The sequence below is a fragment of the Tinamus guttatus genome, unplaced genomic scaffold (genome assembly GCF_059628265.1).
Source record: "Tinamus guttatus ecotype Peru unplaced genomic scaffold, ASM5962826v1 Tinamus_guttatus_pri_ptg000576l, whole genome shotgun sequence".
Taxonomy (NCBI): Eukaryota; Metazoa; Chordata; class Aves; order Tinamiformes; family Tinamidae; genus Tinamus; species Tinamus guttatus.
The window spans coordinates 451,312-479,212 of record NW_028289110.1 but is presented as its reverse complement, the minus strand read 5'-3'; the positions used below and the strand labels follow the sequence as shown (position 1 = coordinate 479,212).

General features: G+C 42.2%; 1 protein-coding gene across 1 annotated transcript; it reads right to left on the bottom strand.

Moving 5' to 3' along the window:
* Positions 1–204: 204 nt before the first annotated feature.
* On the bottom strand, positions 205–27,901 carry PHAF1 (phagophore assembly factor 1). Its single transcript, XM_088534590.1, has 17 exons — positions 27,872–27,901; positions 27,514–27,592; positions 23,319–23,401; positions 19,848–19,931; positions 16,925–16,968; positions 16,542–16,621; positions 12,980–13,074; positions 10,694–10,791; positions 9,332–9,444; positions 7,122–7,255; positions 6,672–6,755; positions 6,006–6,088; positions 5,172–5,215; positions 3,875–3,918; positions 3,380–3,438; positions 2,265–2,337; positions 205–1,804 (listed from the first exon to the last, which is right to left on the bottom strand). The coding sequence occupies exons 2-17, from the start codon at positions 27,575–27,577 to the stop codon at positions 1,715–1,717; spliced, it is 1,272 nt and encodes a 423-aa protein (XP_088390716.1). The 5' UTR covers positions 27,578–27,592; positions 27,872–27,901; the 3' UTR covers positions 205–1,714.

Sequence of the window (27,901 nt, the reverse complement as noted above, 5' to 3'; positions counted from 1 at the left end):
TAGGGATAAAGGCAAACAATAACTTTTTCCTTATTCCTTAGATTCTCAATGGGGCTTTTTTTTTTGTCTGTTTGTTTTAGCAAAACAGTTTAGAATATCACAGTATACAGGAAGACTAAATGGCAAAAAGTCTCACACACACCACATTTATCCCTGCTACTGGTCCAGGATCCAAAACTGGAGTAACATTCTATTTCCTATCTCTCATTCGGCAATAAACTATACAGGATTACGCTGTACATGGAGTTAAAATTACAAAAATGTCATATTTACAAAATCTGTACACACATAGTAAAACTCACAAAATTGTCATCTATGTATCACAAGTTGCTACACCAAAATATTAAAAATGGGATAAAATTATACATTTCTCTTGTCCATTTTTAAAAAGGGTTCAATATTTCAAAGACAGACCATCTATTTCCCCCAAATAAGACTGGTAAGAGAACTACAAACCCAAAGTATCCTCCTGGGATAAAACGTCACGAGCAGCATCTCCCAACTAGAAAGAAGCCTATATCCTGTTTGCTGGGGTGGGGTGTGCAGTTAGCATATGTGTACAGAAATGGTGAAACTACAGTAAGAATGTCTTTGGCTAAACCTTTGGCATTAAATTAAAATCATACATCAAAAGTTACAGAAAAGGTTTTCTCGGTGATAGAGGAGCTTGGGAATTTCTTTCCGATACACTGTTACATACAGCTTTTCTTTCCCTAAAGAAACAGGATAGGAATAAAGGATTTTGCAATGGATGCAAATGAGGCAACACTAATTCTCGTTCCAATTTTTCCGTAGTAAGAAAAATTGTATCAAACGTCTTCACTAAAAATATAATTCAGTCATAGAAATATCCTCTTCCAGAATGTTTTTTTTTTGGAAGCTGCATATGAAAAATTAGTAAACCAGTCATGGCAGAAAAAAAAAATCTGTTTCAGCACATCAAGTAATTATTAGTGCAGGAAGGTGGATTAATTTGATCCACTGTATAAATAAGCTTTATGCGCAGCGTACATTAAATAACCATCACACCCCACTCACACCCAGTACACAGATGCTCCTCAGTGAAGATAAACGTTTATCAAGTACTTAAAGTGTATGTAGTGCAAATGTTACAACCAAGTATTATGCACATGCTACTTGCTTGGTTTGAAGTTACACAAAGATGTGGTGCCTGAAATCATGGACATATATACACCCTTGTCACACTTGGTACAATGTCCTAAGCCACAGAAATACCGATGTGTTTATATCTATATATACACACACACGTTTTTCTTAAAATGTGACCACCACATCAATACAGTAACACAAACAGACTAAAATCAATACCTGCTTCCAGATGCTCCAAGGCTCAGAAAGTTTGTGCTTCTAACTCTTGCAGTTATTACGTGCTCCTCTTCCACTTTCCCCTTCTGCCATCCGAGAAGGGGAGACAGTCTCTCCGCGTCTGTGCTGCATAGGATGAGGGCAACTGAGAGAAATAAACGACGGCACAGGCACCTAAGCTGCTTTCCTCCATCAAAAGTTCCATGCCCCATGATGAAGGGTTGAGAAAATTGCCCCTCCACACCGTTCCTGGGTGGAAAGGCTTATTTAAAAACAAAAAAAAAGAAAAAAAAAAAAAAACGTGCTTTCCATATTATAAGTGGCAGCAAATCAAGGCACGCTGTACTAATTCTGTAGCATTTAGAGTAGCTGACTTTGCAGGGGATGCTCACTGGGGAAGATCCGATGTTCTCAACTGGCTGCTGGGCCTCGTGGGGCCATACAGAGTGACAGAAGCTATGTGATTATTCTGCATCACCTGCAAAAGGACAGCAGGGGAAAAGGGAAATTAAAAGAATCGCACATCAAAAAGGAGCTTAGAAGAGTCAAAATGGCAAAAAATATGGAATATTGATCCGCCTGAACGATGATATTGCAATAACCAAAGCAAGAAACCACCAGAAAGGTCTTGGCTAGGTCCTGCAGCTGGTCTGTAGGTCTCCACGACACACTGAAGCACCAGCAGCTCCCCAAGCCCTCGGAGCTGCCCGCATGCATCTCCCGCTGGCGCAAGCCCCAGAAGACACCGTGCAAGTGCCAGCTTTACCATGCAAATGTACAGCCTTAGGGGAGAGGCTGCACAGCTGCCCTGTTCTGCCAACAATCCCTGAAAATGCAGCCACTCTTGAAATGGGAAATAAGGAGCCAGTCAAAAGCAGTAAGAGCTAACTCTGCCTCATCTTCTCTTGCTCAGCAAATATGAAACTTTTTCTGCTAACCTCAAAGATCATTCGTTGCAATCCAAAGCAAAAAGTTGATCCAAATGGGTTAGTGTTGTTCGGAGAGGACGACCTTAATGGAAAAGAGGGGAAAAAAGGGATATGTGAAAGTCAGAAGCTTCTCTAGGAAAGAACAAACACTCATTAATACAGGGTAGGCTACAACATCTTTTTGGGATAAAAGCCTCTGATCAAAAAACAGTAAGCCTACATTATCCAGCACCAGTGCTTTTGGCCTTTCTTTTAACTGTGCAATTTCTCAGATTGTCCATCGAGAGTAGAGATCTGTTCAGTGAAACAGATCCTGGTTGAACTATCTTCTGCTGCACAGATGTAAAACAGAAGGGTGATACGCATCATTGTTTCACCCCCAGCTTTACTTTATGTGGTTCTGCTCGCCAGCTCAAAGCAAGTAATGCAAGGGGAAAACACAAGAAACAATAATTCCACCCAAGTCAAACTCAAAACTGTAGTGAAAGTCTGACAAAAAAACCACAACCTGTTAGCTATTTCTGAAATTTCTGCAGTCTTTTCTCAGAACCCATGACTTAAACTAGTTCTGAGACAAAATTACTGTAAATTGCTTCATATGAGACAAAGAATATAAAATAGTAATTTTGCTAACAGGTAACACCTCTTTTACCCAACAAGCAGCTCACTGCCTGCAGAAATCGAGCAAATTTAAGCATGCTATTTTATTTTCAAATAGAGACAACTGTATGTTCATAAAAGCATATTCCTTCAAAGAGACGACCATATGTATTAGACACCGTCTTGTCTGATATTGTGCTGTTGAAACATGTAGTATTATACCGTAAATAATCTACACTGTTTGTTACAGATAAATGGAGATACTCATTTATATGCTGCTTAGCTCTCTGGATTTTACAGTTCAAGGAATTTTGGAAATGTTTTCATTCTGCATGTCAGCCTTCATATCCTCAGAGAGCAGTGATCTTGTCTCGTTAATGGATACAAAGTCTGGAACTTTAACAGCAAAGACACTGTGTAATTTTTAATAGTACCTAGTACACAAAAAGTACCCTTATTCTCCCTAAACTCATCCTCTCTTATCCAAGCAGGCCCTGCCAAACAAAACAAAAATAACTCCTTACCTGTGTAGTACCACTGGCTTCTCTACGGGGTGCCCCAGAAGATCTTGAATACTCTCCCACTGTAAATATATCAAGGACTTTCTGTTAAAATGACCTACAGGAAATCTTCTTTTTATCTAAGAAGAGAGTCAGGTACATTTTTGTTTGTGGCATGAGTAATATGGAAAGTATTTGTGACTGAAGCCAGTAACAGAACTTATCAGGGCTAGGAAATTCTTCCAAGTTTAATTCTCTTTTTTTTTTTTTGTCTCAAAATTGCTTTGAGTCAGGACAAAATAAATATAAATTCCGTGCTCCTATGGGAAAAGAATATGTTGGAAGTCTTGCAGTGTTTTCAGGGATACCTTAAAAATTGTATACCTGTTGGAAACCTCAGCAAAGTATCCTCTTACACACCTTTACAGAGGGAACTGCAGCCCCTCACAACAGCCTTTGCTTGATTTCACAGGAAAGTTCAGTATTAGAGTACTGTTTGTCAGTCCTGCAAAGACTTACCTTGCTGTATGTTGTACATGTTTCAGTCTGTGAATCAGCACTATCTGTGAAATAAAGAAAAAAAAATCTGTAATTTGTGCTTGACCAGAAAAGTTTCTTATACAATCCTTTGTTTAGGTGATGCAGATAGAGGGAGACATACAAACCTCTGATCAGTTCACATACAAGTTTACTGACATCTACTAGCCAAAAAAAAAAGTCAACAGCATCATTTAAACACCAGCTGCCTTGATTAAACACACCAGCCTACTTCAAGCAACTTCTTATCCTATATATAAGAATGCTTAAGTTGCAATCTTACACCTAAGAATATCAAGGAGAAAGAAACTACCTATCTCTGCATTGTGTTAACCTTCCTAGAATAGATTTTAATTGAGATGCCACTACGTGCTGCTCATCCAGTCCAAACATTGGGTTATGTTTGGAAAGGAAGCTGGCGAGACTGACAGCTCGAGACTCAGGGCTGAAATCAGAATGGGGGGAAAAAGTGAGAGTTTGGAAAAAAGTTACCCCATGGGAAAAGAAACCAACCTCTCTGTTGAACAACAAAAAGCTGCAGATGGGGACAACATCATATTTGTGCTTACAATCTTCAAAATGAATTGCTTGTTGGCAGTTTCCAGCATTGTTTTAGAGATACTCCGGGAACTTTAGCATATTGAAAGCATCTTCTCTGAAGCAGTGGGAACGAAGCTAGACACTAAAGAGGCCAAACGTAGCATATGGTCTTTAATTTGATTGAAAGCTCCTGTCTATTTTCCTCCTGCCTAACGAACACAATCTTTGTAGGGTGAAAGAGTTCAGTGTTTGTGCAGCTTAGTGCTGATCACCAGTTTATGGCCTGGAAGTAAATTGCAGAAAGGAATAAATAGAATTGCATCATGCACTGCCACCAGATGGAAGAAGATGGACTCTTCCTAAGTTTTGTAACATTAATTTTCAACTTGTTACAAGGCCTGAACATAAGCTGGAGAACATACAGGTCTATGAAATCAGATGCATCCATGCACGGTGCTACCTGAGATGAATAAAAACAATGAGGAATGAAAGCATTTGAACTACTGCATAATAGCCTTAGGGGAAGGGATTTAAAAAGAGAAGAGACCTTCATGCTTATTCTCTTGGCTGAGCTGTAAATCAATTTTCTAGTGTATTGAGATTATGCACATGCACAGAGCTGGGCACATCTAAACACATGGGGAACCCCAGCCCCTGCATAACGAGAAGCTGGGAGCAGGACCCAGCCCTGTGTTGTGCTCCACACCCTCTGCAGCAGGAGGACAGAAGAACCACTCACCTCGCTTAATGACTAGTGGAATCTTGAATTCACAGCGATGGTAGCTAGAAAGTGCAAATCATAAAGCTATTAGCAAACAGAGGAGCCAACATTAACCACATAGTGCAAACTCACAACTCCTAACACCCAGTTTAATGAAAAGCCACATGAATAATAACATGAAAATGAAAGTCTCAGTGCTAGTGGATTAAGGAGAAAAATTCTAACGTTTTATTTTCAACATCAAAAAAGGCAGCAGCCTGGAAATGTTGCAACACCATTTTCTAAAGGATACAAAAGGTCCTCAGTTCAAATTACTCTGCTGGTATATTGAGTGGATAGATAAAAGTTAAGGTTAGAAACAATAGTATAGATTTCTCTCTCATTCTCTGATACTAACGCCAACTGCCTGAAAGCGTCCTCTTTATTTAGACGTTCGACCACTTATCCCTTACAAAACTCACATTCTTCTACTAAAGAGTTTACATTTAATAAGCATTGAAAACACTTTGCTCAGAAGCATGAGGGCAAACTAGGTCACTAACTGAAATAATGACAGCGAAAAAAGCAGCAGCCACCTACCAGCAAATGCACACATTTGCTAACGTCCAGTTTGTTTAAACAAAATAAATTGAAGATTATACCTGGACCAACAACCATCTTACTTCATTTACTGCCTCATGGAAAAATGACAATATAAAGGCATTTAAAAGTAAAAAGCAAACAAGAAGTGTTAATAATAATTCCTGAAATCTCCACTGGCTAGCAGATACACTGAAGATGCTTGAGGAAAAAATACAGGAACTATATATAGGAAACATAAAATTTTTAAACAGATCAGTTCTTTAGACTCACATGTTAAAGTTGTAATGACCAGGATAATTTGTATGCAGGACAAATTTCTTAACCTTGTGAGTGTTTGCATCAAAGAGAATATCCTGTTAAACAATAAAAACACAGACAAATAGGAAAAAATAATGGAAAGTGGCTTTCCCCAGACTGACCCCAGCTTAGTTATTATAACACATATACATAGCAATAAATAATAGCATATGAACATAGCAATACCTATCCAATGGGAACTGAATGGACCTATGAAAAGTAATATTTAAGACTATTCGTAAATTCAAATAAATTCAGAGTTCTTTCAGCATGCAACCACAGCTGCGCTGCTTTATTTGCTTATGTTGGCTAATTTTCTAAGAAGGAATTGTCTTTCTGCTTATGGATTTCAGAAATGAAAACTTGCATTTCTATGCATCGGGCATGGAAGACGGAGAAAACCTAGGAGAATGCCAAAACATGAACATAAAAAGCCCCCCATCCACTGCTAGAGATGATAAAATGTTACTGATGGAATTCACAAGCGCTAGAGAAAACGTGCTTCTCATATTTGGAGATTCTTTAGGCCACAGGAGTTGCACAGCCTCTCATCCCCACAGCTTTTGGCATTCTGAAAGGATTGCTGTGCAGCCAAATCAAAGCTCTGAACACATTTGTTTATGGCAGCTTCCCACTCACCACTCCAAGTGTGAAGTAATTGAAGAAGTAGTCATTGCACTTCGATGGAACCTGCTTATGGGGAGAGGGCGAATGGATTTTCATCTGCAAGAAACACATGTTTTTCAGGCATGTTTTACAATCCTTACAAATATTAAGGCATGAACAGTATTAGTATTACAGTCCAATTGCCATGGTCTCATTTCGTACTACAGCTCATGTTTAAACATGCAAGATGCTGTATTTCATGACAAGGCCATTAGCTGCTTGCAGAAGCATAACAACAGACCAGATTATTTATTTATCTGAAAATTTACTCATGTACCATCAAACCATCATATACTGTCAAACAAAAACATCAGGAAAGGACTGAAACATATGTGGACATTTATATGAAATACGATTTTTAAAATTAACTAAGAGTTGCTATGGCTCAGAAACAAAATCCCACGCCTGAATGGATTTCCCTACCTTATCTTCAGACTTGTAGAAGACTTTGTGTGGAGATCCCAAAGTGCTGAGCACATCCTGGCACGAATCACCAAAGTACACACAGCGCTCAAATACCCGCATCTTGGCATCGGCTAAAACGCCCAGGCCACAACCTGGAAAACAGACAACTTCACCTTTATATTTTGCTCATCAGGAGATATATCAGCAAACCATTGAAGAAGTTTAACATTTCTCTATATATCACAAAAGGAAAAGCTACGTTCATCAAACACCACTGCTGAACTAAATTTAACTCTATTTTTGCAACAGTTCAAAATAACCAATATTTCTAATCAAAGCATTGCATTTACTGATTATGGAACAGATCCCCATCTTAGCTGCCAGCTTCAGCAATGCTATCTCCATTTCTTTGCCTTTCAAAAAATGTGACTTGCTTTCCCAGTCAGTCTCAACCTGACCAGCCACTTATTAGCATTAAGCACCAAGAACGACTCCTGTCCTTAAAAAACTTAACTTTAGGAACTAGAGATGTGTTTCCAAAGCTATAAAGTGACATGTAACCTAAGCAAGCTCCCCGCAGATGAAAAAAGCCCTCAAAATTGAACTCTTCATACATATTAATTGTATGAGAAAACTCAAATTCTCCTTTGAAGAGTTTTATCGCTTATTAAATCAACAGTAAGTGCATTCACAGTAAACCATGTTTGGTAGAAGTGAATCTTACTGAAGTGCCATTACCTAGATGAATAGCTGACATACATTACTAGACGTTAAGAAACAAAAAGATCTTATGTTCTGTGACCCAATTTGCTCTTTGGGATGTGGTGACTTCATTTTCTAGAATGCATGCACACATATGCATGCAATTGCAAAACAAAGGATGTGCTCTGAGGACACATTTAGCTTTTCTCACTACACATTATTCATGCAGTTATTTCCCAAATGAAATAAATCAGAAAAGAAAAAATCCCATTAAGCCACCCTTGATTTTTTGAGCACAATTTACTCAAATTAATAGACTTGCAGAGAAACTAAGGCTAGAACATATGTATAATATGTTCTGCAAAGGAGCTTCTGCAAACTTTAGCATGGTAGGAACCTCGCATGCCAAGATTGCCTTCTTGCAAGTTTTCATCTGAAAGATAAGTTAATATTTTAATAACTATTTTAATTACCAACATTTCATTAAAACTGAAGATATGCATGTTAATTAAGTGCGACACTCTACCTTAGAGGTGTCCAATTTTTCAAAATCATCTATATTACTAGGATGTTATAGCTAACGCCTTCCCTAGTACACGAGGGTAAATGTTCCCTGTCCTAGGCAGCTCTCCATTATCTTCCTCTGAAAAATACAGAAGCAAAGTAACTTAACACACCTGCTGCATTTTTGTTCATCATTTCTTATTCTTCATCGACAATTTTTGTGCTTTTCCCCCTTCAGCTTTTGCATCTTGGGAATGTACTCAAAATATTTCCTCAACATAGATGGTGCTAATAATCAGAATAGAATTAGGGACTGCTAATGGAAGTCATTAAAGAAAAATCTGGTTTTTATTAAGAATATTATCAATTCTTAAGCTACTGTCACTGAGCAAGGTTGCTCTGCAGGCAATATAGCTTCCTCTAATGCCTCAGGCCCGCCTGTCTCCGAAAGAACAAACAAAGACAAGTTATTTATCAACCTGTATCACTTCCAGCATGGTCTCTGACAGCCAACAAACACTGGATTGAATCTAAGAAGTGAAAGCTAACATTACAGCATTTGTATCTCTTGATAGCATTATATTGTTAAAGTCTTCTAGAATTCATCCCAAAAATATTGGCACAATACAGGTCACTAGAATCTAAAAAAATGCATGCGGACCCACTTTCGTTTTTTAATTCGTAACTTTTTTCCTGTGACATACTTGCATCTGCTTTGCTCTGTATACATACACCTAGAAGCAAATTTACTGTTGTCATCAGGCTCTGTGAACTTGGAGCTATAAGAAAACAACCTCCACAGGCTGCTGGGACTTCTCCAAGCCTAGGGAAATGCAGTAATGGACAGACTCATCTTCGTGTTCCTTTTTTTTTAAATTTTGTTTCTGATAGGTCAAAACAAGGTACATAAACCACTGAAACCCCCCGTAAAAGCATCATAAATAGCTTCTGCCTAGGTTAGACAAGTTTGTCCCTTTTTCTGAGGGAGGAAGCCTGTTGGATATTCCTCGCCTTGCCAATACCTGCAGTGAGGAGGCGAAGTCGTAAACCTGAGGGTCCAGTTCCATCTCGCAGAACATCGACGTTCTCTGCGTACACGTTACCGAGAAAACAGCCGGGAGGCATCAAGGGAGCCCTAAAACCAAGCACACGAAGCAAAAATAAAGAATAAAAGAGGTATTGGATTAACTTAATCTTCAAAGAAAAAGGAACAGATCAACATTATCTCAAACCATGAATGCAGCTTGTATTCCACAAGCAGTTCTGCAGCTTTACCAAAGTCCTTGAATTACAGTAGTATTTGAAATAATTATAGCCAACAGCAATAAAGATATATTCAGTGGAAGAGCTGCTGCTTCATGCTTTTTTCCTTTAAAAAATCACTTTTCCTGCTTATGTGAATTTCTCCTCTAAGTGAATGACCTGGGCTAAGAATGAGGCTTTGAGCTCACACACCAGTGTTCCCCTGGGACACCTACCAGTGCCTCCACTAGAGCCCACAATGACTCAGACGGGCACAAACGACATTTTCTGAAGTGCACTTATTTCTAATTAGGAGACGATGCCTGGATAAACAAGGCTCTTAGTCATAATTTATCTCTGCCTCCTGAGAAAATTAACATACCAGTGGATAACTGCACCTGGCAGTTATGTGCATCTTCTGCACATAAGATACTACCTTGCCAGTTTTCGTATTTCTAAGCTAAAAGGAAGATTTTAGAGATTCTTTTCTTTGAGTAAGAAACCCTAGAAATAATATCTTTAGAAACATTGATACCATTTTAGCAATTATTACCATATTAACTATCCAAATACAACTAATCCATTGGTACTAAAGCACAATGATTTATTTTTATCAGCATAACAAGGTCAACCAGGAAATATACAGGCTATACAGTAACATATTTTATTGTTTTTATACAGCAAAAGAATTAAAGACCTTCAGCAAGAGCCTGCTGTGGCATTCAATGTACCAACACACTGCAAAATGACTGATTTCCCACCACAAAGAGTTTGAACAGTCTCAGCAGAGATCATTACCATACAATAAAAATAGCTCAACTGTATCTCTTACTACGTTCCCTCCTTTATGAATTTATTTTCAGCTCAAATGAGATGGTCTCCAGCAGCTGAGCCAGGCCAAAGTTATCACAACATAAATGAAAATCCTTTTTGATTATAAAGGCTGAGGATAACGGCTACAGAAATCTGAAAGAGATTAGCATCAAAAAGCATTCTGTACTACCAAATTTGTAAAAAACCCAAACTGAACTCAAAAAAAAAAAGTTTACTTGTAAATATAGACAGCATTTGAAAACACCTACATAAATGAAGAAGAAAAGTGTTGTCAACAGCTAGAACCCACAAGCAGCTGCTGTACATACTTGGTATCCTGCAGGCTGTTTCCGTTGTAGATGTACATGCGTTTCACAGTCGCACCATGGGGGATTTGCAGAGAAGCTAGACCATGGGCAAAGTTAGGCTGTGGAAACAAAATCATTCTGCCTGCATCACCCAATGGACACACTTCATATTAAAATACCACATTAGAAATACATAACACACTTGCCAATAAAAATAAGTCTGTAGCCATAGGCAGAGGCTGGGGAAAGGCTTTGGGAAGGGGATCATTTTGCACTACCCTCTTGGATTCCTAAACCGGAGTGAAAGGTTCCCTCTGCTTCTCCACCCAAAGATGGCACTAGTCTGTCAATAGACGCGTGTGCACTAAGAATTTGAGTTTTCTTGAGTTCATCTCTGGAAAACAGCAATATAAAAGCTTGCTGGATGTGAAAGCGTGGTACTGGTATGCTGTAAGTCACGGTACTGAGAAAGAGGCCACCTCAAAGGTGCAGCTTCCCCTTCTCTGCTGCCTCGATTTCAGCCTTTCACAACTTCTGTTGGTTTGGGAAAAGCCAATTCTCCTCAGCACTGCCTATTTTCTTACACACATGGTTTCGATGGTGATTTTAAGCATTTTGCATCGAATAAAAGGAGTACTGAAGAAGTCAAATTCCTTTTGCAGTATGGTAAGAGCCTGCTTCCCTCAGCTCTGAGGGAGACAGGACCTTTCCTCAACACCGTTATCACACTTTGCTACTACCTCTGCACAGAAGAGGAACCAACTTTGTCACAGGTTTTCACATTTTTGTCACCTGCAGTTAGTTACCAACAAGATCAAAATCCAAGAGCTTTCTTCAGTATTTTTTCTTTTTCATTTAAACAACAGACATGAGACTGTCATGCTAATTAACTTTGCCTTTATGTCACATCTTCAAATTACATTTCAGTCTTCAGCTTTCCTAACTGTCCTCTCTGGATGACTCCACAAATCTCCCCTTTCTCTCTGGGCTGTTTTGTACTACTCTGCTTTCTAAACTGTTCAATTTCCATCTATATAAAATGTGGCAGAGAATTTTGCTTTTCACTATGGAAAAACCTCTCCAAATTCACGTGATGACTTGATGACTTTCAGAATGCAAATCAAATATCTATGCTATTCTGACAGCTATACAGAACTGAATTATCTCCGAAAAACATGGTACATCCCACCCTAGGTGTGCTTCTAATAAGCTTTTTGTAATTACCTCTAATTGTTTTCTTAGCTAATTGGCAGCAGGTACCAAAACAAGATGCACCATTCTGAAACTGCTAAAATTGGCTCTAGTAATTTCAATTTAACAGCTTTTCAATTGCTCATTGCAACAATTGCTTTTGTTAGCAGAGCTCAGGCATTTGTAAAAAAAACCCTTGAAACTCTTGCACAAAACGCATCTACTGCCTGCTGGGATATTGTTTTTATTTGGTTTATCATGAGGTTCCCACTTGCCTTCTGACATTTCTGATTTTGACTCATTTTTGTTACTGCTAGATAGGAGGGCTTTTTTTCCTGCATACCTCCCCCTTCTCCCACGTGTCAAAACACAACTTTTAAAGCTATGACATAAAAACAATGTTGGTCAATTGCTCCCAGTTTTAGCTCTTTATATGCTCCTCTTATTACTAATACTGCATGCGTTTTACATAAGTGTGGATAATGCAGCAGAGAGCGTTTCCATCCTCACACAAAAGAGGTTACACATCCATTTTCATTAGTACAAGGGGAAGTCACACAAGACCTGACCTTGCTTTCACTGCCGTTTCACAGAATGCAGTAATATGTCCAGTTATTCAGTAACTCATACAAACATTTGGTGAAAATGCAAACAGCCATTACAAATAAAGCTCATTTTACTGGGCTTTCCAAAAACACTCATAGTGAAGGACACTTAATATGAAAACCTCTTTTATGAAATCTGTCCTAATTTAGTTGTATAATCGCTTTGGTGAGATCCAAAAATAACTGATAGGAGAACAGCCTTCTATTGGAATGCTTAATATTTATGCATTTGCATACAGACAGCTCATATTTTTAGAGGACTCCTTTCAACAATGAAGTTGCTGGCCCCAGTTCATGATGCAGACAAAAATCTATAAGCATTTGCAGTCTGCTAAAAATCAAAAAACAACAAACTTTGGGCTTTAAAACGCTTATATAACACAAATGAGAGAACAACTGAGGATTTCAATTCCTTCCAAATTACTGGTTTCTTTTGCTTGCAGGCCAGACGATATTTTGCAAGCATCGCAGAGGCAAAAAGACTATCTATTAACTAGGAATGATTCCTGACCTCGTACTTCGGAGTTTCAGTCCATGAGTCTAGCTGAAAGGAAAACGACAGTCCTCGGAAATTGAGGTGAAAGAGTTGTTCAGCTGAATTATACACTGAAAGGGAAGAGGAAAAAAAAAAAAAAGTTACAGACAGTTCTGCTCATTCTTCTGTTCATTCACTGCTACAATATTTACCAAAGAGTCTTCCAAACGGCCCTGCCTACAATATTAATTTCAAGCTAACGTGATGCCCATCCCAAGTCCTTGGCACCCCTTTCCCGAGCGGACAGCCAGCCTGCACGCCCCAGGTTTGACCAGCTGCTCTGCTGAGCAATATGGTACAAGAAAAGAAAGGCCTCATGCAACAGATCCTAGGCCATCTTAATGATTACTAAAAATACTACCCCGACACAAGCCAGCTTTTACAAAGAACAAGGATGAACAGGCCTCTATCTGTCATCACTCGCAACGAGATGTCCTGATTTACTGTAATACATTGTACAACATCATCTGTGCTCAGCAGCTCAGTCTTCACTCTAACAAGACAAAACTTTGTGAGGTTGCTTAGAAACAACCCCTGGCGGCTCCCATCCCGGGCACAGTTTGGGAACTGACGCTACCAAATTCTGATCTGTCCTCAGGAGCTGCCGAGTGGAACCCGGGGCTCCCGGCTGAAGCCGCTTCATTCAAAACAGCCAAGGCAAAAAACACTCAGACAAGAGACACTGTTTACTTCCACTTCACCAAAGTTTTTTTTTTTTTTTTTTTTAAACCATAAAGGTTTATATTTAAAAATACGTAACAGCTTATCTTTACACCCAGAAAATGCACTTCACTATTGCTTACAAAATGCCTCCTAAGTGCCTAGAACACGTCACAAAAGATCTGGATGATGTCCAGTACAGTAAATGGGAAAAAGGAAAGAAAATAATCAAATGATACTGATTCCTGCTTCCAAACTGCCTGTACCTTCACAGGGGAGGTCCATCTGCTTTTCACTTGCTCAAGTGCAAGCTTTTAGAAATCCTTTGCCTTTTTCAATGTGCTGAAGAGCATTTTCCTTGCCTGTCACTTGGAGGAGACAGCGTGGGGAGAGGGAAATGTTTTGATCGGCAGGAAAATTACACAAATCCCTCTCATGTGACAAACTGTGATGCATCTTTTCCGAAGCCCACAGCCAGCTGGAGACGTGTTTTTCCCCTAGTCATGCCCAGTGTGGTATCTGATTATACAAATCACATCATTCTCATCCCCCAAAATGTTTGGTGATGTTTAGGCTTGAAGGGGCAAGGAATGTTTTCCTTCCTAGGAAGCCCTCTCACTTACCCCCCTGGACTGTATGCCACCAGCACGTGAGCAAACATGATCAAGCCTCGATATCTTTCTGATTTATTGCCCAATCCCATCAGTGTTACTCTGCTCAACGGCTGCAACCTGGTGGCTACACCCCAGCAAAAAAAAAAAAAAAAAAAAAAAAAAAAGAGAGATAATTGAGAGGGGCAAACCAAGGTTGTTAAAAATACCCCCTCCTATAATTTCACTTAAAGCTTCACACTTAGCTGCATTGAGCTGCCTTTTCCATCAGGAAGTAACTGCTGATGTTTTTCTCTCCTCTGTAGCAACCTCAGCCCAATTCCATAGTTCTTCTTCGCGCTGAACGGCACTTAGGCAAACAGCCACGTTTATGGGAATTCAGCACAGGATGTGATTTCAACAGAACCACTGGCAGAAGCCAACACTTCCCAGCGTGAGGTCAGTGACAGACTCATGGAAGGAGGAGGGAAAAGTGGGAGGAAACATTGGCTTTGATGAAGCTACTGACCTCAAGAGCAAGCAAGCTTCAATCACGGGGTTCAGCTCTACCACAGAGACGCTGCAATGGTTCAAACTAATGTTAGCTGGAAAGCAAAGAAGCTGGCTGCAAATTTTCTGATGACTCTTCTGTTTTAAACCACCAATTTGGCAAAACTAGAACTGCTTGCTGAAGGTCAGTCGCAAAGATAAATTGCTCCAACCTTCTGAAATGTTTTGAAACTCACGTTTTATCCTGTTACAGGAAGGATCTGCTATAATCACCTTGAGTTTAAGTGAAAGAAGACATCTTGCTTTGAAACTCTAGTAGGTATAGTGCACCGAGATGGAACAACAACAAAACACACACACAACAAATACTTTTGAAATTGTAGTGCTTGGTTGTTTCTTGGAGGGGTAGAAGGAAAAGATGAGTAGTTTTGGGGGGGACTAGCAGTGGGTAGAAGGAGACAGATGGTCTAGTCTCATTTTCATTCATAAAACTGGATGTTCAGGATTTTGGTCACATTAGAGACGAGAACAGTTCCTCACCCCACATTCCTTCCCTCTCCGATATGAAATTTTGGTGGGACACAGATGCTCAAAAGTTTTTTGTTTTTGTTGCTTTAGAAAACAGAGAAAACACTTACCAAAACCTTGCACTGTATGACACAGTGGAAACTCAATTTATAGTCATGAGACTGCTTTGTACAAAGCATTTATTTAGGCCAACTAAGCCATTAGTAGAAGATACTGAATTTCAGCGAGGAAACTGAACAAACGCTGAACAAGTTAAAACTTGTTTGGGATACAGGACCACTTTTACTTTGCCTAAGTTCTGCTATAGACCTCAAAGCATCCATCCAGGAGGAAAGCTTAAGATCATGATGAAGCAAAACTTAAGAAGGCTAATTCTGCTCCTTGGAGAATTATAGCTAGAAAACTTCCAACCTCCACTTATCTCAATCTGATGCTCAACTACTATAGCAGGCTTTTATGTCAAATTACTTTAGCCAAATGACCCTCCACAGTTAATAAATCCTGTTCTGTGATGTGCAAGAGATTGCCTGCAGAGAACAGGCACAGGGACGGATATGCAATTACCATCAATCACACAGCAAGCTACTATTTGGGATCAGACTATTACAAACGGACCAAGTTAAGACAAAAACAGAAAAAGATGCTATAAAAATGGTATCTTGCTACGTGGCCTATACGGAGTTAACCTTCCTTCTTGTTATGTCAGTTTTCCGGCTCCATGCTCCCAGTAGCAGAAAGGAGGCAGTCACACATGTGCTCACAGGGGCTGCAGTCCTTGCGGTGCTGCAGTCACGTTCTTGGTGCCTGGAGCCAGAGCTCACGGCCCCGGTGGGCTCTGCGTGCAGCTCAGCTAAAGGGCTCTAGGCTCAGGGTATACTTTGCCCCCAAGGGCACTCGAGAGCAGACCCCGCACAAGAACGTGTGAAAACAACAGCACCAACAACAAAGTTCAGGATTTCCTGGGCACTGGCAGTTGAAAACAGATCGTTAATGGTATGTGAGCACAGCACTCTGCGGGTCAACGACCATGTGCCTCGCTGGTTCACTTACACACCACCACCATTCAATTTACAATACATTTTATGAGAAAACCTACCTATAAGGTTGTGACCATTTTGGAACACAGTTTCAGAGCATCTGACAACACAAGTCCCCACACATTTTTCTATGGTGATGTAGAGGAAATTGTTTTCTCTAGAAAAACTATCAATCAAGGTGTACTCCAGATTCTCAGAAAAAGTCTGCCTTACCTCCTGGATGTGTTGCTCCAAATGACTGATCAATTTGTTCTATGGTTGGAGCGATTGCCTGAGAGTTAAAATGGACACCACTGAAAAAGAAAATTAATTAGCCTACCTTAGAGTACTGAATAGATGCTGCATGTGTTTACAAACAGCAATACTGCACTAAAAGTAGAAAATCTCCAAGCCAGAAAGGGAAGAGTAAACTGATAATCTAACCAAGTGCTATGTGCAAGAAAGGCACCTACATTTGTTCTTTCTGACCGTTAAATTGTTTTCTTAACAAGAATGAAAGAAAAAATGAATTCAGGATAAAAAAAAAAAAGAAAAAAGAAAAAGAAAAATCACAGATGCTAATGAAAGAGAGATCACAAGAGGTCTTAATCACTTACCAATATTTTAACTTCACCTTAGTCAAGTCATAAACTTCAATCACCTGAAACACAGGAAATAGAAACATTACCATACTTCAAGCATTTGTGAATCATAACAAGAGGCAAACACCTGTTCAAAGACAAAATTAGCTGGTGCTGCTCAAGTCCCTTCCCCAAGGAACTCTGTTAAACAAAAAACATATTGACAGAAATGGAACTCTGAAAAGTGACTCAGTAGTTGCACATCTAAAGCAAGAACTGCAGAAGACTCAAGGCTTCAGTGCAGTAATTCCAAATCTTTGTGTATATCAGCAGCACTGATCTGCAGAAATTAATCTTTCTGCTAACACATCAGCAACTTGGCTTCTGCTAGGATGACTCTTAAGCAAGTGCAAAAGCAAGTAATAGCAAATTAGCTAATTAGGGGAGTCTCTAACAAAACCCAACCACTGTCCACTGCTTGGGTTGCTCTCTTTACACTGAACACAGTCTTTGGGGGAAAGTAAGTCCTTGTGCTGACTGCACGTTACACATTCCAACTCTTTCCAAAGAAGATGAACACAACAAAACTAAGCACTATTACGAGATAAAAAGACACCTATCTATGTCTAAGCAGAAATGATCGGAAGAGCAGCCCACAAGCATTCGGAGCAAGTCATAATATCTAGTTCTGATGTTCAATTAATATATATATATATTTTTTACACATTATTGACTATTCCAGGGAACTCCCCTCACTACATTTGGTGTTACGCATGAATCCTTCGTGCCAGGGGCATCACTGCAAACTTGCAACTGAGACCGGGTTCACGTGACTTTTAATACAACTCTGCAACTGGATCCTGAGGCCAGACTGGGGAACCACCCAGGTTATTTTGAGGAACCACCATGGTCAGACCTAAGACTTTTTCCACCCTGCATAGGTGTTCCTATATCAACAGGAAAACAAAACCACGAAGAAAGCATCGTAACTGCTGTAAAGGAAAGGAAAAGAGCTTTTTCTTGCTTTGGATAATTCTCCAACACATCCCTGACAAATTTAAGAAGCACTCAGTCTTCAACCAGACAGCAAGGCAGAACTCCCCAGGGAGCTGCTGCCAATGTGGCTTTAAAGCCTAAAAATACCACCAGCTAAAAGGAAGTCTTGTTTCTGGGAGATGTCTGGTAAATGCCCTTATATAAAAATACTTGCAATGTTCAAACCGCTGTATAAAAATTAACATTTAATGGTACGCTGTTGACTCATAAAAAGTTAGAAGAGTTTTCTGAAGCACTTCTGGTTTGCTAAGAAAGCCCACACACTTCAGGATACGAGCAGCAAGTACAGCACAAAACAAGCAACAACTTAACGGTCTGACAAAACCAACAGAGAAGAGCAAGCAAATATTTCTTCTTCACAAACATATTTTAAATTATGCCTCTTAGGAAAAAAATAGTTATCCAAACTAGTTATCCTTTTTTTAAATTCAAATGCAGTTTGACATGTCTCGTTTTCCTGTACTGCTCGGCTGGCTAAAGAAAATGCCACATTTATACAAAGCTAGGCATGATCTTCCTTACTTTCCCCCTTTTAAGCTAACACTGTATGTACTATTTCCTCCACTGGCTCACCAGAAAGTGTTTCAGGAAACAGAGAAAAATCATCCCACATAAAGGGCTGGCTTTGCTGCAATTTCTAGAGACTATCAGGTCTCCCGTGCTGGAGCACACCTGGCTAAAGCACGTGGCCGTGGTGGAAAAGGACTGGGAAACACAAAGAAAGCAAGAAAGCAGTTAACTAAGAACAGTTCATTGCGTAAATGCGGTCCCACATGAGAGAAACACACTGCGAGCAGCCAACAAGCACCAATTTGCCACGAGCCCTCTTCCCACAACTCAGACTGAAGATCTATTCATGTCAACAATTCTTTTTACTAACCACAAAGGAGGGGAAAAAAAAAGACAAGCGCAATTTAGCAAAATTTAAAATAGACAAAAGGCCTCATAACAATCACGAAAGACAAATGCACAGAAGAAACACTGCAGCAGCCCAGAACACTATGATTGGATTTGTTTTTTTATCTGCAGAATCACCCTGAGTTGAGGACTAAGTGCAGGGGAGCAAACAAGTGGGAAGACTAAGGCACATTCAGCAGTGAAGCTACCAAAAACACAACAGGCAGTTGATTTAAATGAGTCAAAAACTGACATTTTGCTACAATCACCATCTCAATTATCACTTAGCAAGACTCAGAAATGTGCAGGTATCTACTAACCAGCAACAGCAAAAGAACACTGTGAACTGTAATTCTTTCTCTACTTGAGAGAATGAAAATGTGTGTTGAAGAGAATATTGTCAAAATTCATAGTAATATTATGGTTTTAGTACTTGGTCCAGGATTTATGCTGCATCTCCGCACTGCTTTTGCTGGTGCAGGTAAGCAGAGGGACTACACACAAGTTTTCTCTCCTTCTTGTAGAGGAGGGCTGAACTTTTTAGCAATACTGATAGTCCCCTGGCAGATTCTTTGGGTCTACAAGGCTTCCTACAAGGCCTTCTAAGTCAATTACAATAACTGAAAACTAAGAACAGGAGGAAGTTTTCTTCCAAAACAAAACGGCAGCACCACTAAAAGCACAACTTGGGGCAAAGCCAACACAACCACCACTATCCAGTGTACATTAACTGATGATCTGACTGGCTTTAGTAAGGGCCTTTCTCAGCGTAGGCTACAATGTGTATGGGTAAGAGAGATGACAGTGGATCATTATACTCGTAACGGATTCTTGTGCTCAGTAAGACATATACTATACATCCAAATTTAATCCTCAAAGGCATGCAGTTCATTACATCAAAGAGCAATAAATGTGGCAAATTAAATGTATAAAAAAGACTGTATAATAATTACAGTCTATTAGGTAACAACATACTCTTGTCTGCTATGCAGGGAGGGTCATTTACCTTAAGTCTCTGATTGAAAGCATCAAACAGCAGTTTGATTCCATCCTGAGTCAGGTTAAGGATGAGGTCATGGCTAAGAGGTGACTGAAAAATAATAATAAAAAAGCTGTTAGGCTTTTAAATTCAAGGCTTCTTTGTTGAGGTAATTATCACTGTGCAGTTTATTTGGGAAAAACAAAACTTTTGGGAAAAAACAATTGTTTCTTCTGTGAACAAGCACAACAAAAATACATTTGGTCAAAGCTCCCCACCCAGGCAGGTTTCTTATGGAAAAGAGGTGCCCCTGTAAGATGTGCAGTCTGCAAGATCCTGGAAGAAAAGACAAAATAACACTCCACCTTGATCATGCTGTAGAGCCATCAGGTAGGGACAGGCTGGTGCATTCCTGGCACACAAAAGTAAGAGCCTGTCCCAAAGCCTCTCATCACAGCCTGCCTGTTCTTGACAAAAGCAAGGCAAGAGGGTACTCCAAACACAAAAGGGTGTCATGCCCTTTTCAGGGCTAAAAATGAAATCTTCTAAGCATTAGGTTGCAAATTCAGGTTTCCTTAGTTACTGTGAATCAGAACAGCTAAAGCCTGGATTTGCAGCCAGCTGGGGCCAATAGGAGACACTGCCCTGGCTCTGGTGGCATCTGCACAGACTCTGTGCCACCTCCTTCCTCTGCACCTCAGCCCAGCATCAGTCCTGTTTCATCAGGCACCCTCTGGAGCACATCTGCTCCATAAGCTCTGCCCTCCACAACTGTCTCCTCAGAGAAGGAAGGGGCTGAACAGAGGCAGGTAACACCGGGCGTGCCCAAGCACTGCGCCGAGAGGCTCTCTGGCAAAAAGCACCTGGAACGGGACAGCTGGAGCACACTCAGGCTTCTAATGTAAGCGACCACATCACACGGGCCATTTATGAATTAAACACAAGCTACCTTAAAAACAGCTACTCCCTGCTTCGGTCCGCTGGAAGGCCTGTGTTTTGATAGTCAAAATTTCATTTTCCACCCTAAATCTCCTCGCTGACAATCACCCCTTCTTGCCCTGTCATCTAGCCCTGGCAGGCACCCTCGGTGCCTTCTCACGTGCGACTCCCATCTCCTCCCAAACCACCTACTGGATAATCGGATCCTACACCTCACACCCAAAGCTCTGCAGCCTGGTTTGACTTAGCAATCTCCTGCGCTGCACATCTTCCACTCCCCTGTATTTCTCCAGCAGCTCTTCCTGGTTCAGTTTGACCTCATCTTCCTCGAACACGGCTGCCCAGACTTGCAGGCTCTGTGCTAAAGGAAACCTTCACAGCATCTTGCACAACAGCAAGTTATTGCAAGGGTAATGGGAACACAACAAGTACCTCTGAGAGGCTGGAAAAGAAGAAAACACCCGAGGAAAAGCTCGACCATGATTACAGCCAAGGGCTCCTATTCTACACTGGCAGAGTTTATGCCAAGAGAGGAGGTTCAAAGGCACATGTGAAGCTCAGGTGACTGCTGATGTACAAAACAGAACTCCATGTACAAGAGGAAGACGCCAGGGAGCACTGGGAGAGTCACTCCTAAGGGAAGGAATCCACATGTGCAGTTACAGAACTGCTCTGCACAAAGCTGCAGGAAAATAACCTTATGCCGTGACAATCCCATTGATACAATTCCAGAGGCACAGATTTAGCAAAGGATATAAATGCCAATTCCCATTTGAACTGACCAAAAAGAGAAGTTAAAGCATTTGTCATAGGTATTGGTTCATTAGGGCTGTTTTAGCACAATTTAGGCATCCAATTTCTGGCAAGTGAAAAAGATCTGTGGGCAAATCTAATTGCATGTAACTATCATACATACATGTTTGAAAGGAATTACTCGCTGTGAGATTTCCAGAATCAGAGACTTTAGATGCAACAGCTTTAAATGACATTTGATCATTTATGCTCAAACACATTCTTTTAGAACCCAAACAGGAAAGACATGCAGGGCTGTTCAGGTCTAGTTCAGGTGTAAACAACTCGTGACAGACAAAGTTTGTTTAAAGTTTTGAATCTTTCAAACACTGCATCAGCAACGGGCTCTGGGCCCAGCACAGGGCCTGATGCTCTGCACAGGAACGAGGAGACAGCCAGGCAATGAGCAGCAGGCCCTGTGGGGCACGGGAAAATAACAGCTCTGATAGAAGGCAAAAACAACATCGACACATCTATTCCACAGAACTGAGACCACCTATTTTTTAGGTCATATAGATGCTAAAAGCATCTTTATATTTATGTACCTTTCAATCTTTCACAGAGGCCTAGAAAGCCCAGCAGTGGTGTACCATCGCTCTAGCACTGGGCTGTTAATCCTTCTGTCACCGCATAAATCACTGAGAGAAACATGAATCTCACTCAACAAACCTAGAGATCAGTCAGCAACAGGCTGCAATCAGAAAAGCTGGGAAGGAGAAAAACTACAGTAGCAGAGAAAACAAGGGGCGCACTCACTGCCAAACTGATAGACCCACTTATTAAACTCAAGGAGCTACGTTTTCAATTTGCAAACTAAATATTCAGTCAGTAGGAAAACCATAAATCTACATAATTAAGAAAGTATGCAACATTTAATTAGATGAAATATGTAGCTGGCAGCAAAACTCAAGAGTTGAGCTTGTTCCTTGCCTGTTTGTAGAGAGCAGCAAATGACAAGACCTCTAACGGTATTTTGATGTAGAATTTATTGACAGACTTTGTCTTTTTCTCAATGAACAATCTCTAATCTAGAAAACCCACCACCCAATTAACCCAATTAACAAGCATTTGACAAAATTCCTATTTGGAAAGCCAGAGGTCTGTTTTGTCCCATCTCCCCTTCTACTTTCTTCCCAGTTAAGGTGGATATATAATACATTTTGTTTGATCTAGCAGAAAAGCTTCACTTCTGGTCATGTTTCTGATGGAACTCAAATAGATTAGCAACTTTTGTGCAGCTACACAAAAGAGCCATTTTAATCATGAAGTTGATTAAAACATCTAGCTGATTTAAATTACTGCAACTGCTTTTACAGACAGAATTGCAGACCCAGACAGGAGGAGTGGAGGCATTTTCAGTGGGTTCATCACCACTGAATCAAGCATGAAAGCAGAGAGTAACCAGTGATTCAGTACCTCAAAAATAGTGCAACGCCTGACAATGATAATGTAAACAAGACGAGAATTAAATCATCCGGCTAATTGCAGAACATTTCCTTTCCTAAAGGAAAAACAACCACAGCACAATACTTATAAACTGATACCAGTTAAATCACTGTACTGTGTTGGGGATTATTATAGGCGATGCGAAAGTGCTATAAAACCCACATCTTTCATGGGGTGGCAATTATTTGTGTCATTCACCTCTCAGTACCCCCGCAATTTGTCCAGCACGTCAGCACGACACAGTGCCAAGATCCCCCAGGACATGGTAATATTTGAACACCGCCGAGTTCAGCGACTTGCCCGAATTCGTCTGCGACTCACCTGCTCACTGTAGAGAACCTGGACGTTTTTGATAATGCGACAGTGTTTCTGAAGAATCGCTACAGCCTGCGCCAACGGCATTCCTGCAAACAGAAAGAGCCATATTGCTCCAGCGCCCAGACGGAGCTCACAGTATTTTTTTCGACAGCAAGGTTACAGATGTGGCAATAAGAGTCCTCATCCGCACACAGGCAATTGCGACACAAAGGTATGCGATGGCCAGAAACCTCCTTGACTCATAGGAGCAGCACAAACCTGTTTTCTGGAATAAAAATGCCATTGTTTACCCGCCCACCAGCTTGTTAGGCACATATATGAAAGAAAATAATTGCTAGAAACAACATTAAATACAAAAGTCTGGGTAGGAAAGCACAGGTCTTTCTGCAGTCCACACACACAATTTTCTGCTTTGGCGGGGGAAGGCCATAAATGCAGTAGTTTAGAAAAGAGCCTGTAGCAAAAGCCACTTGAGTTGATGAGCAAGCTCATACACATTCAATAGGCACCTGGGTCACCTGCATAGCATATGCTGTGGTCAAGATTATTCATCTGAGTCACTGAACACAGTAAATAAAAATACGACATACATAAAAATGAAGTAATGATTCTGCTTAGACTTAATAGATCAAATTACTTGCTCATCTAGCACAGCTGCATCAAGGAAGGGTGAATTTTATATTCTCAGTTTACACTGTTCCTTCAATATATGTGCACGGGTTTTCTAAGAGCAACTGAACATCACCTTTGACAAAGAAGAACAAGTCAAGATACACATATTACGCAATTTGGTTTAACTGAAATAACACAGTATTACTCTCCACCTTCTAATACAACTTAAAAGGATATTATGTTATCTGTATGTTATCTTTACACCTGTACAGTTTGGAGTATGGAGTAAATGGACAAACAATATGGAGCTGGAGTAAACCAGCTGACAGAAAGAATAGCACCCGTCATAACACCCCCTTTCACACTGTTAAACCTTTGTTGACTTTCCAAATGAAATGGGATCAGGTTCCTGGATTCAAATTTGACATTTATAAAGTGAGATCATGAGCTCACAATTTCAAAATTTTGTTTCTATATTAATTGCTGCAAGTCGATTTAGATGTCTCACATTTTATTTACATTCCTTCCCCTTTTCTATTTCTAGTTTTTAAACATTAAACAAACTGCCCTTGTTAGAAAGATTTGCCTACGTTTTTATTTAATGGTAGTTCAGCTGTCCAAAGGTTTGGTTACACAGACTGCCCATCATGTTCCAAAGCACCTTTTAAACACTGCCTGCAGGACCAAGCCCCCCCCCCCATTTTAAATTTATATATGTATGTATACATGTATATACATACACGCACAACATACTCCTCTGGCTTTGAGGATTTAACATGAAAAAATTTTGTGAGTGGAAATTGCAAACCACAGGATGACAAAACAAGTATTCTTTCTGAATTTGTAATAACACTAACACAATTAAAACGCACAGAGCCACCCAGCAAGGCAGCACTGTTTCCCATTATCCAGGAAACAGCAGCTGCCTCGCAGTCTCCGAGTGTACTCCAAGTAGACGAGGATTAGGTATTAGCTGGTATTTTCAAAATAGAACAGAAACATAAATAACGGCGTGAGGTTAAGATCAAAGATGCTCCTGTGAGATGGCGCATATCTCATAACCTAGTGAAAACTATGATTGGGAAGAGAAAAAAAAGCAGAAGTTATTTCAAGCATAAAATCCAGAGTACTTTTTAATAGTTCGGTGCCCAAGATACATTCTCAAAGCCAACTGGAGAGCTGCAGGGGTGAGGACGTTAATCCAGTAAAAACCAAGCAGCTTTTGGCTGAGCAAACCAAGGGAAGGGGCTTACGCAACCCGTGGCGATGGCCACGGCGGGCAGCGTTCTGAGCACGTCGCGCGTGGCGGGGAAGCGTGCGCGGACACCGAGCCCCGTCCGGAGCCTGCGGCAGCGCGGGGCTCCTGAGCGCGCAAACACGGAGCGCACGGGGCTCTCACCCCCAGCAAGCAAACGGACACGGACTGACTCTGTTCAGCTTTCCCCAAATGAGAATCCGTCAGGATTTTAGTCCCTGACTGCTCAGCCAAGCTAGGAATAGTGATGCAAGTTCTCCAAAATGAGTTGAAAGAATCTAAAACACTGGTGGAAGAGCCAATTCCCTCCATTCACCTCTGTTAGCAGACAGCCAAAGCAGCAGCAAAGAAAACAGGTGAGTTTTCTCCACCCTTCTCATGTGCACACATGCAAGCACTGGTTTCTCCTCCGTGGCCAGAGGAGACAAAGGGCCCTTCTTCTCCCTGACCACTTGCGGGGACCGGGAAGGGGGAACACATTTTCCAACCAAACACACAGGCGGCCAAACCGAACAACCGCAAATAAACCCTAAAGAGTTGGCTGTAGCTCCCTGCTGTGACTGGCATCCCCTTCCCCAGATACTAGGGGGATAACTCGATACTCGGCTGACAGGTCACACTTCCAACACCATGTCTTCAGGTTTTACCTCTCTGACTGCGTGTCTTGAAGGGGAAGAGCAAAAAAGAAAAAGGAGTATAGTGCGAAAGGTCTCGCAATGCATTAAATAAAAAAGGAGTGAAACTTGGTAAGAAAGTATAAAAAGCAAGAGAAACGTACATGTGTCTTGGGAACCGTAACTGCATCTCCTGCTAATAACATAGCCACAGGCAGTGCGAAACGAGTATTTAATTGTTCTCCCTCTTTAAAACTGCAGGATTAGAGGTGGCAGCAACACAGGTGTCTGAACACAAAACTCGGCCTCGGCTGAAATTTTTATGCTCTGGTCACATTGTGAGTCAAAGCTGGAGCCAGAAACAGAATCCAAAAACTCATGGAAAAAAATTTCCTGGCATTTCCCCTCAGTCATCTCCACCACGGGTCGGGGACCAGGAGCCAGCGGCAGCTCCGGGGCTCCCAAACCATCACCCCGGCCGGGCCGCAGCGGCTCCGCGAGGGCTCCCAAGCGCCGGGCGCCTCCCGGCCCCGGCTCCGTGAGCAGGTCAAGCTAATTATACACGAGCCGCGTCACGTGGCGGCTCTGTTTACTCGGGGAATCGCACCAAGCTTCCTCCCGCGCGCGTCCACGCACGCGTGTGCACACGCACAGGCACGGGATGTAATTTTAAGCATGAGGTTGCACTAACGAGGCTGTTGGGAAGAAGGAGAATTGTCTCTTTATTTTCATAAGGAGGAGGGGAGGGTGAGGCAGTGCTACACACTTATCGCCGGGGCAGGGCATGGAGTTTGGGGCAATAATAAAGGCTCCTGGGAGGTCAGGCAGAGTTGCAAGGGGGAGCCCCAGGATTTCAGAGGGTGGGAGCGAGGTGCTATAATTAGCCTCCCTGAGCCTTTCTAGTGCTCCCATTACCAACCTGGTTGAACTTGCCATGGTGCAAACGGCCACCAGACGGGTTTCACACCAAGCACCGGCCTGAGGGCCCCCAGGCAGCCTGGTCCTGGGGCAGGTTTCTGAGTGCAGACCCATCCCCTCGCCGTCGCAGGTGACCAGGGTGGCAGCAGGAGCAGAGCCGAGCAGCCGCCCCGTCTACACGAGGGAGCATCTCCCAGCCACGCGCCAGGCGGAGGAACGGCCACGGGGAAGGGCTGCGACTCGGGGAGCCAAGGGCCAGATGGAGTGCGCGGGCATCAGCAGAGCCGCAGGGACATCCCAAAGTTTGAGGGACTAACGGCGGAGGCCAGAGAATGAAATCGCTGGGAGAAGCTTTGCCACCAAAAACCCAACTCTGTTTCTGAGCTGTGGGCCGGGCACCAGCTGGATCTGCACCTGGAACACGTCCTGCTTCCTCCTCACTGCACAGGAGGATGGATAGGGTGAGAGGGAAGCCCCTTCCAAAGGGATCCAGAGCGGGACAGGCTGGCAGGACGGCGCCCGTTACCTACAGCAAGGGAGGCCCGAGGGAGCCCACAAGATGATCCAGGCACCAACGGTACCGACATCACCCAACACCGGGCGTCCGGGTCACAAGAGTGGCCTCTCCGGGGAGGTTTTGAGGAAGAAAACAGCAATTAAACAGCCATAACGATTAATAAACAAACGGGAGTAATTAACCACTAGCAGTGGGGGAGGACGGGCCGGGCTGGAGGGAGCGCGAGGCGGAGGGGCCGAGCAGGGACGGGGCCAAGGGCCCCCCCGCGGCGGCGGCACTTACCGAGCGCGAACTCCCATTGCTCGTTGCCCAGAGAGCGCTCGGGCACCACCTCCAGATCCAGCATCGGCGCGGCCGGGCCCTGCGGGGGGGGGGGGGGGTTACGGTACCGGTACCGGCACCGGGACCCCCGCGCTGAGTCACGCCCCCCCGCGCCCCCCCCGCATGTCCCCTCCCGACCACTGTCCTCCCTTCCCTTCCCCCCCTCCGTTCCCTTCCGGCCCCGCCAGGCCCCGCAGCGCCCCCGCCCCGCCCCCCTCGCGCCCGCCCCGCGTCCCGCCGGGAAGGAGCGAACGGAAAAACGGGAGACCGGGAGGGGGTCCTGCCTGTTCCCCCCCCGCGCCGCGGGGCCACCACTCACCTCACTTGCGGCTGCTGAAAAAGCGCTTTG

What these genes read in the sequence shown, in the direction of transcription:
- PHAF1 (XM_088534590.1), bottom strand. Translation starts at nt 27,577, where the DNA reads ATGCTGGATCTGGAGGTGGTGCCCGAGCGCTCTCTGGGCAACGAGCAA. An exon ending in TGGAGCAACACATCCAGGAG is followed by an intron (nt 13,075 to 16,541) that starts GTAAGGCAGACT and finishes CTTCCCTTTCAG; the next exon opens with TGTATAATTCAGCTGAACAA. An exon ending in ATTACTTCACACTTGGAGTG is followed by an intron (nt 6,089 to 6,671) that starts GTGAGTGGGAAG and finishes ATTGTTTAACAG; the next exon opens with GATATTCTCTTTGATGCAAA.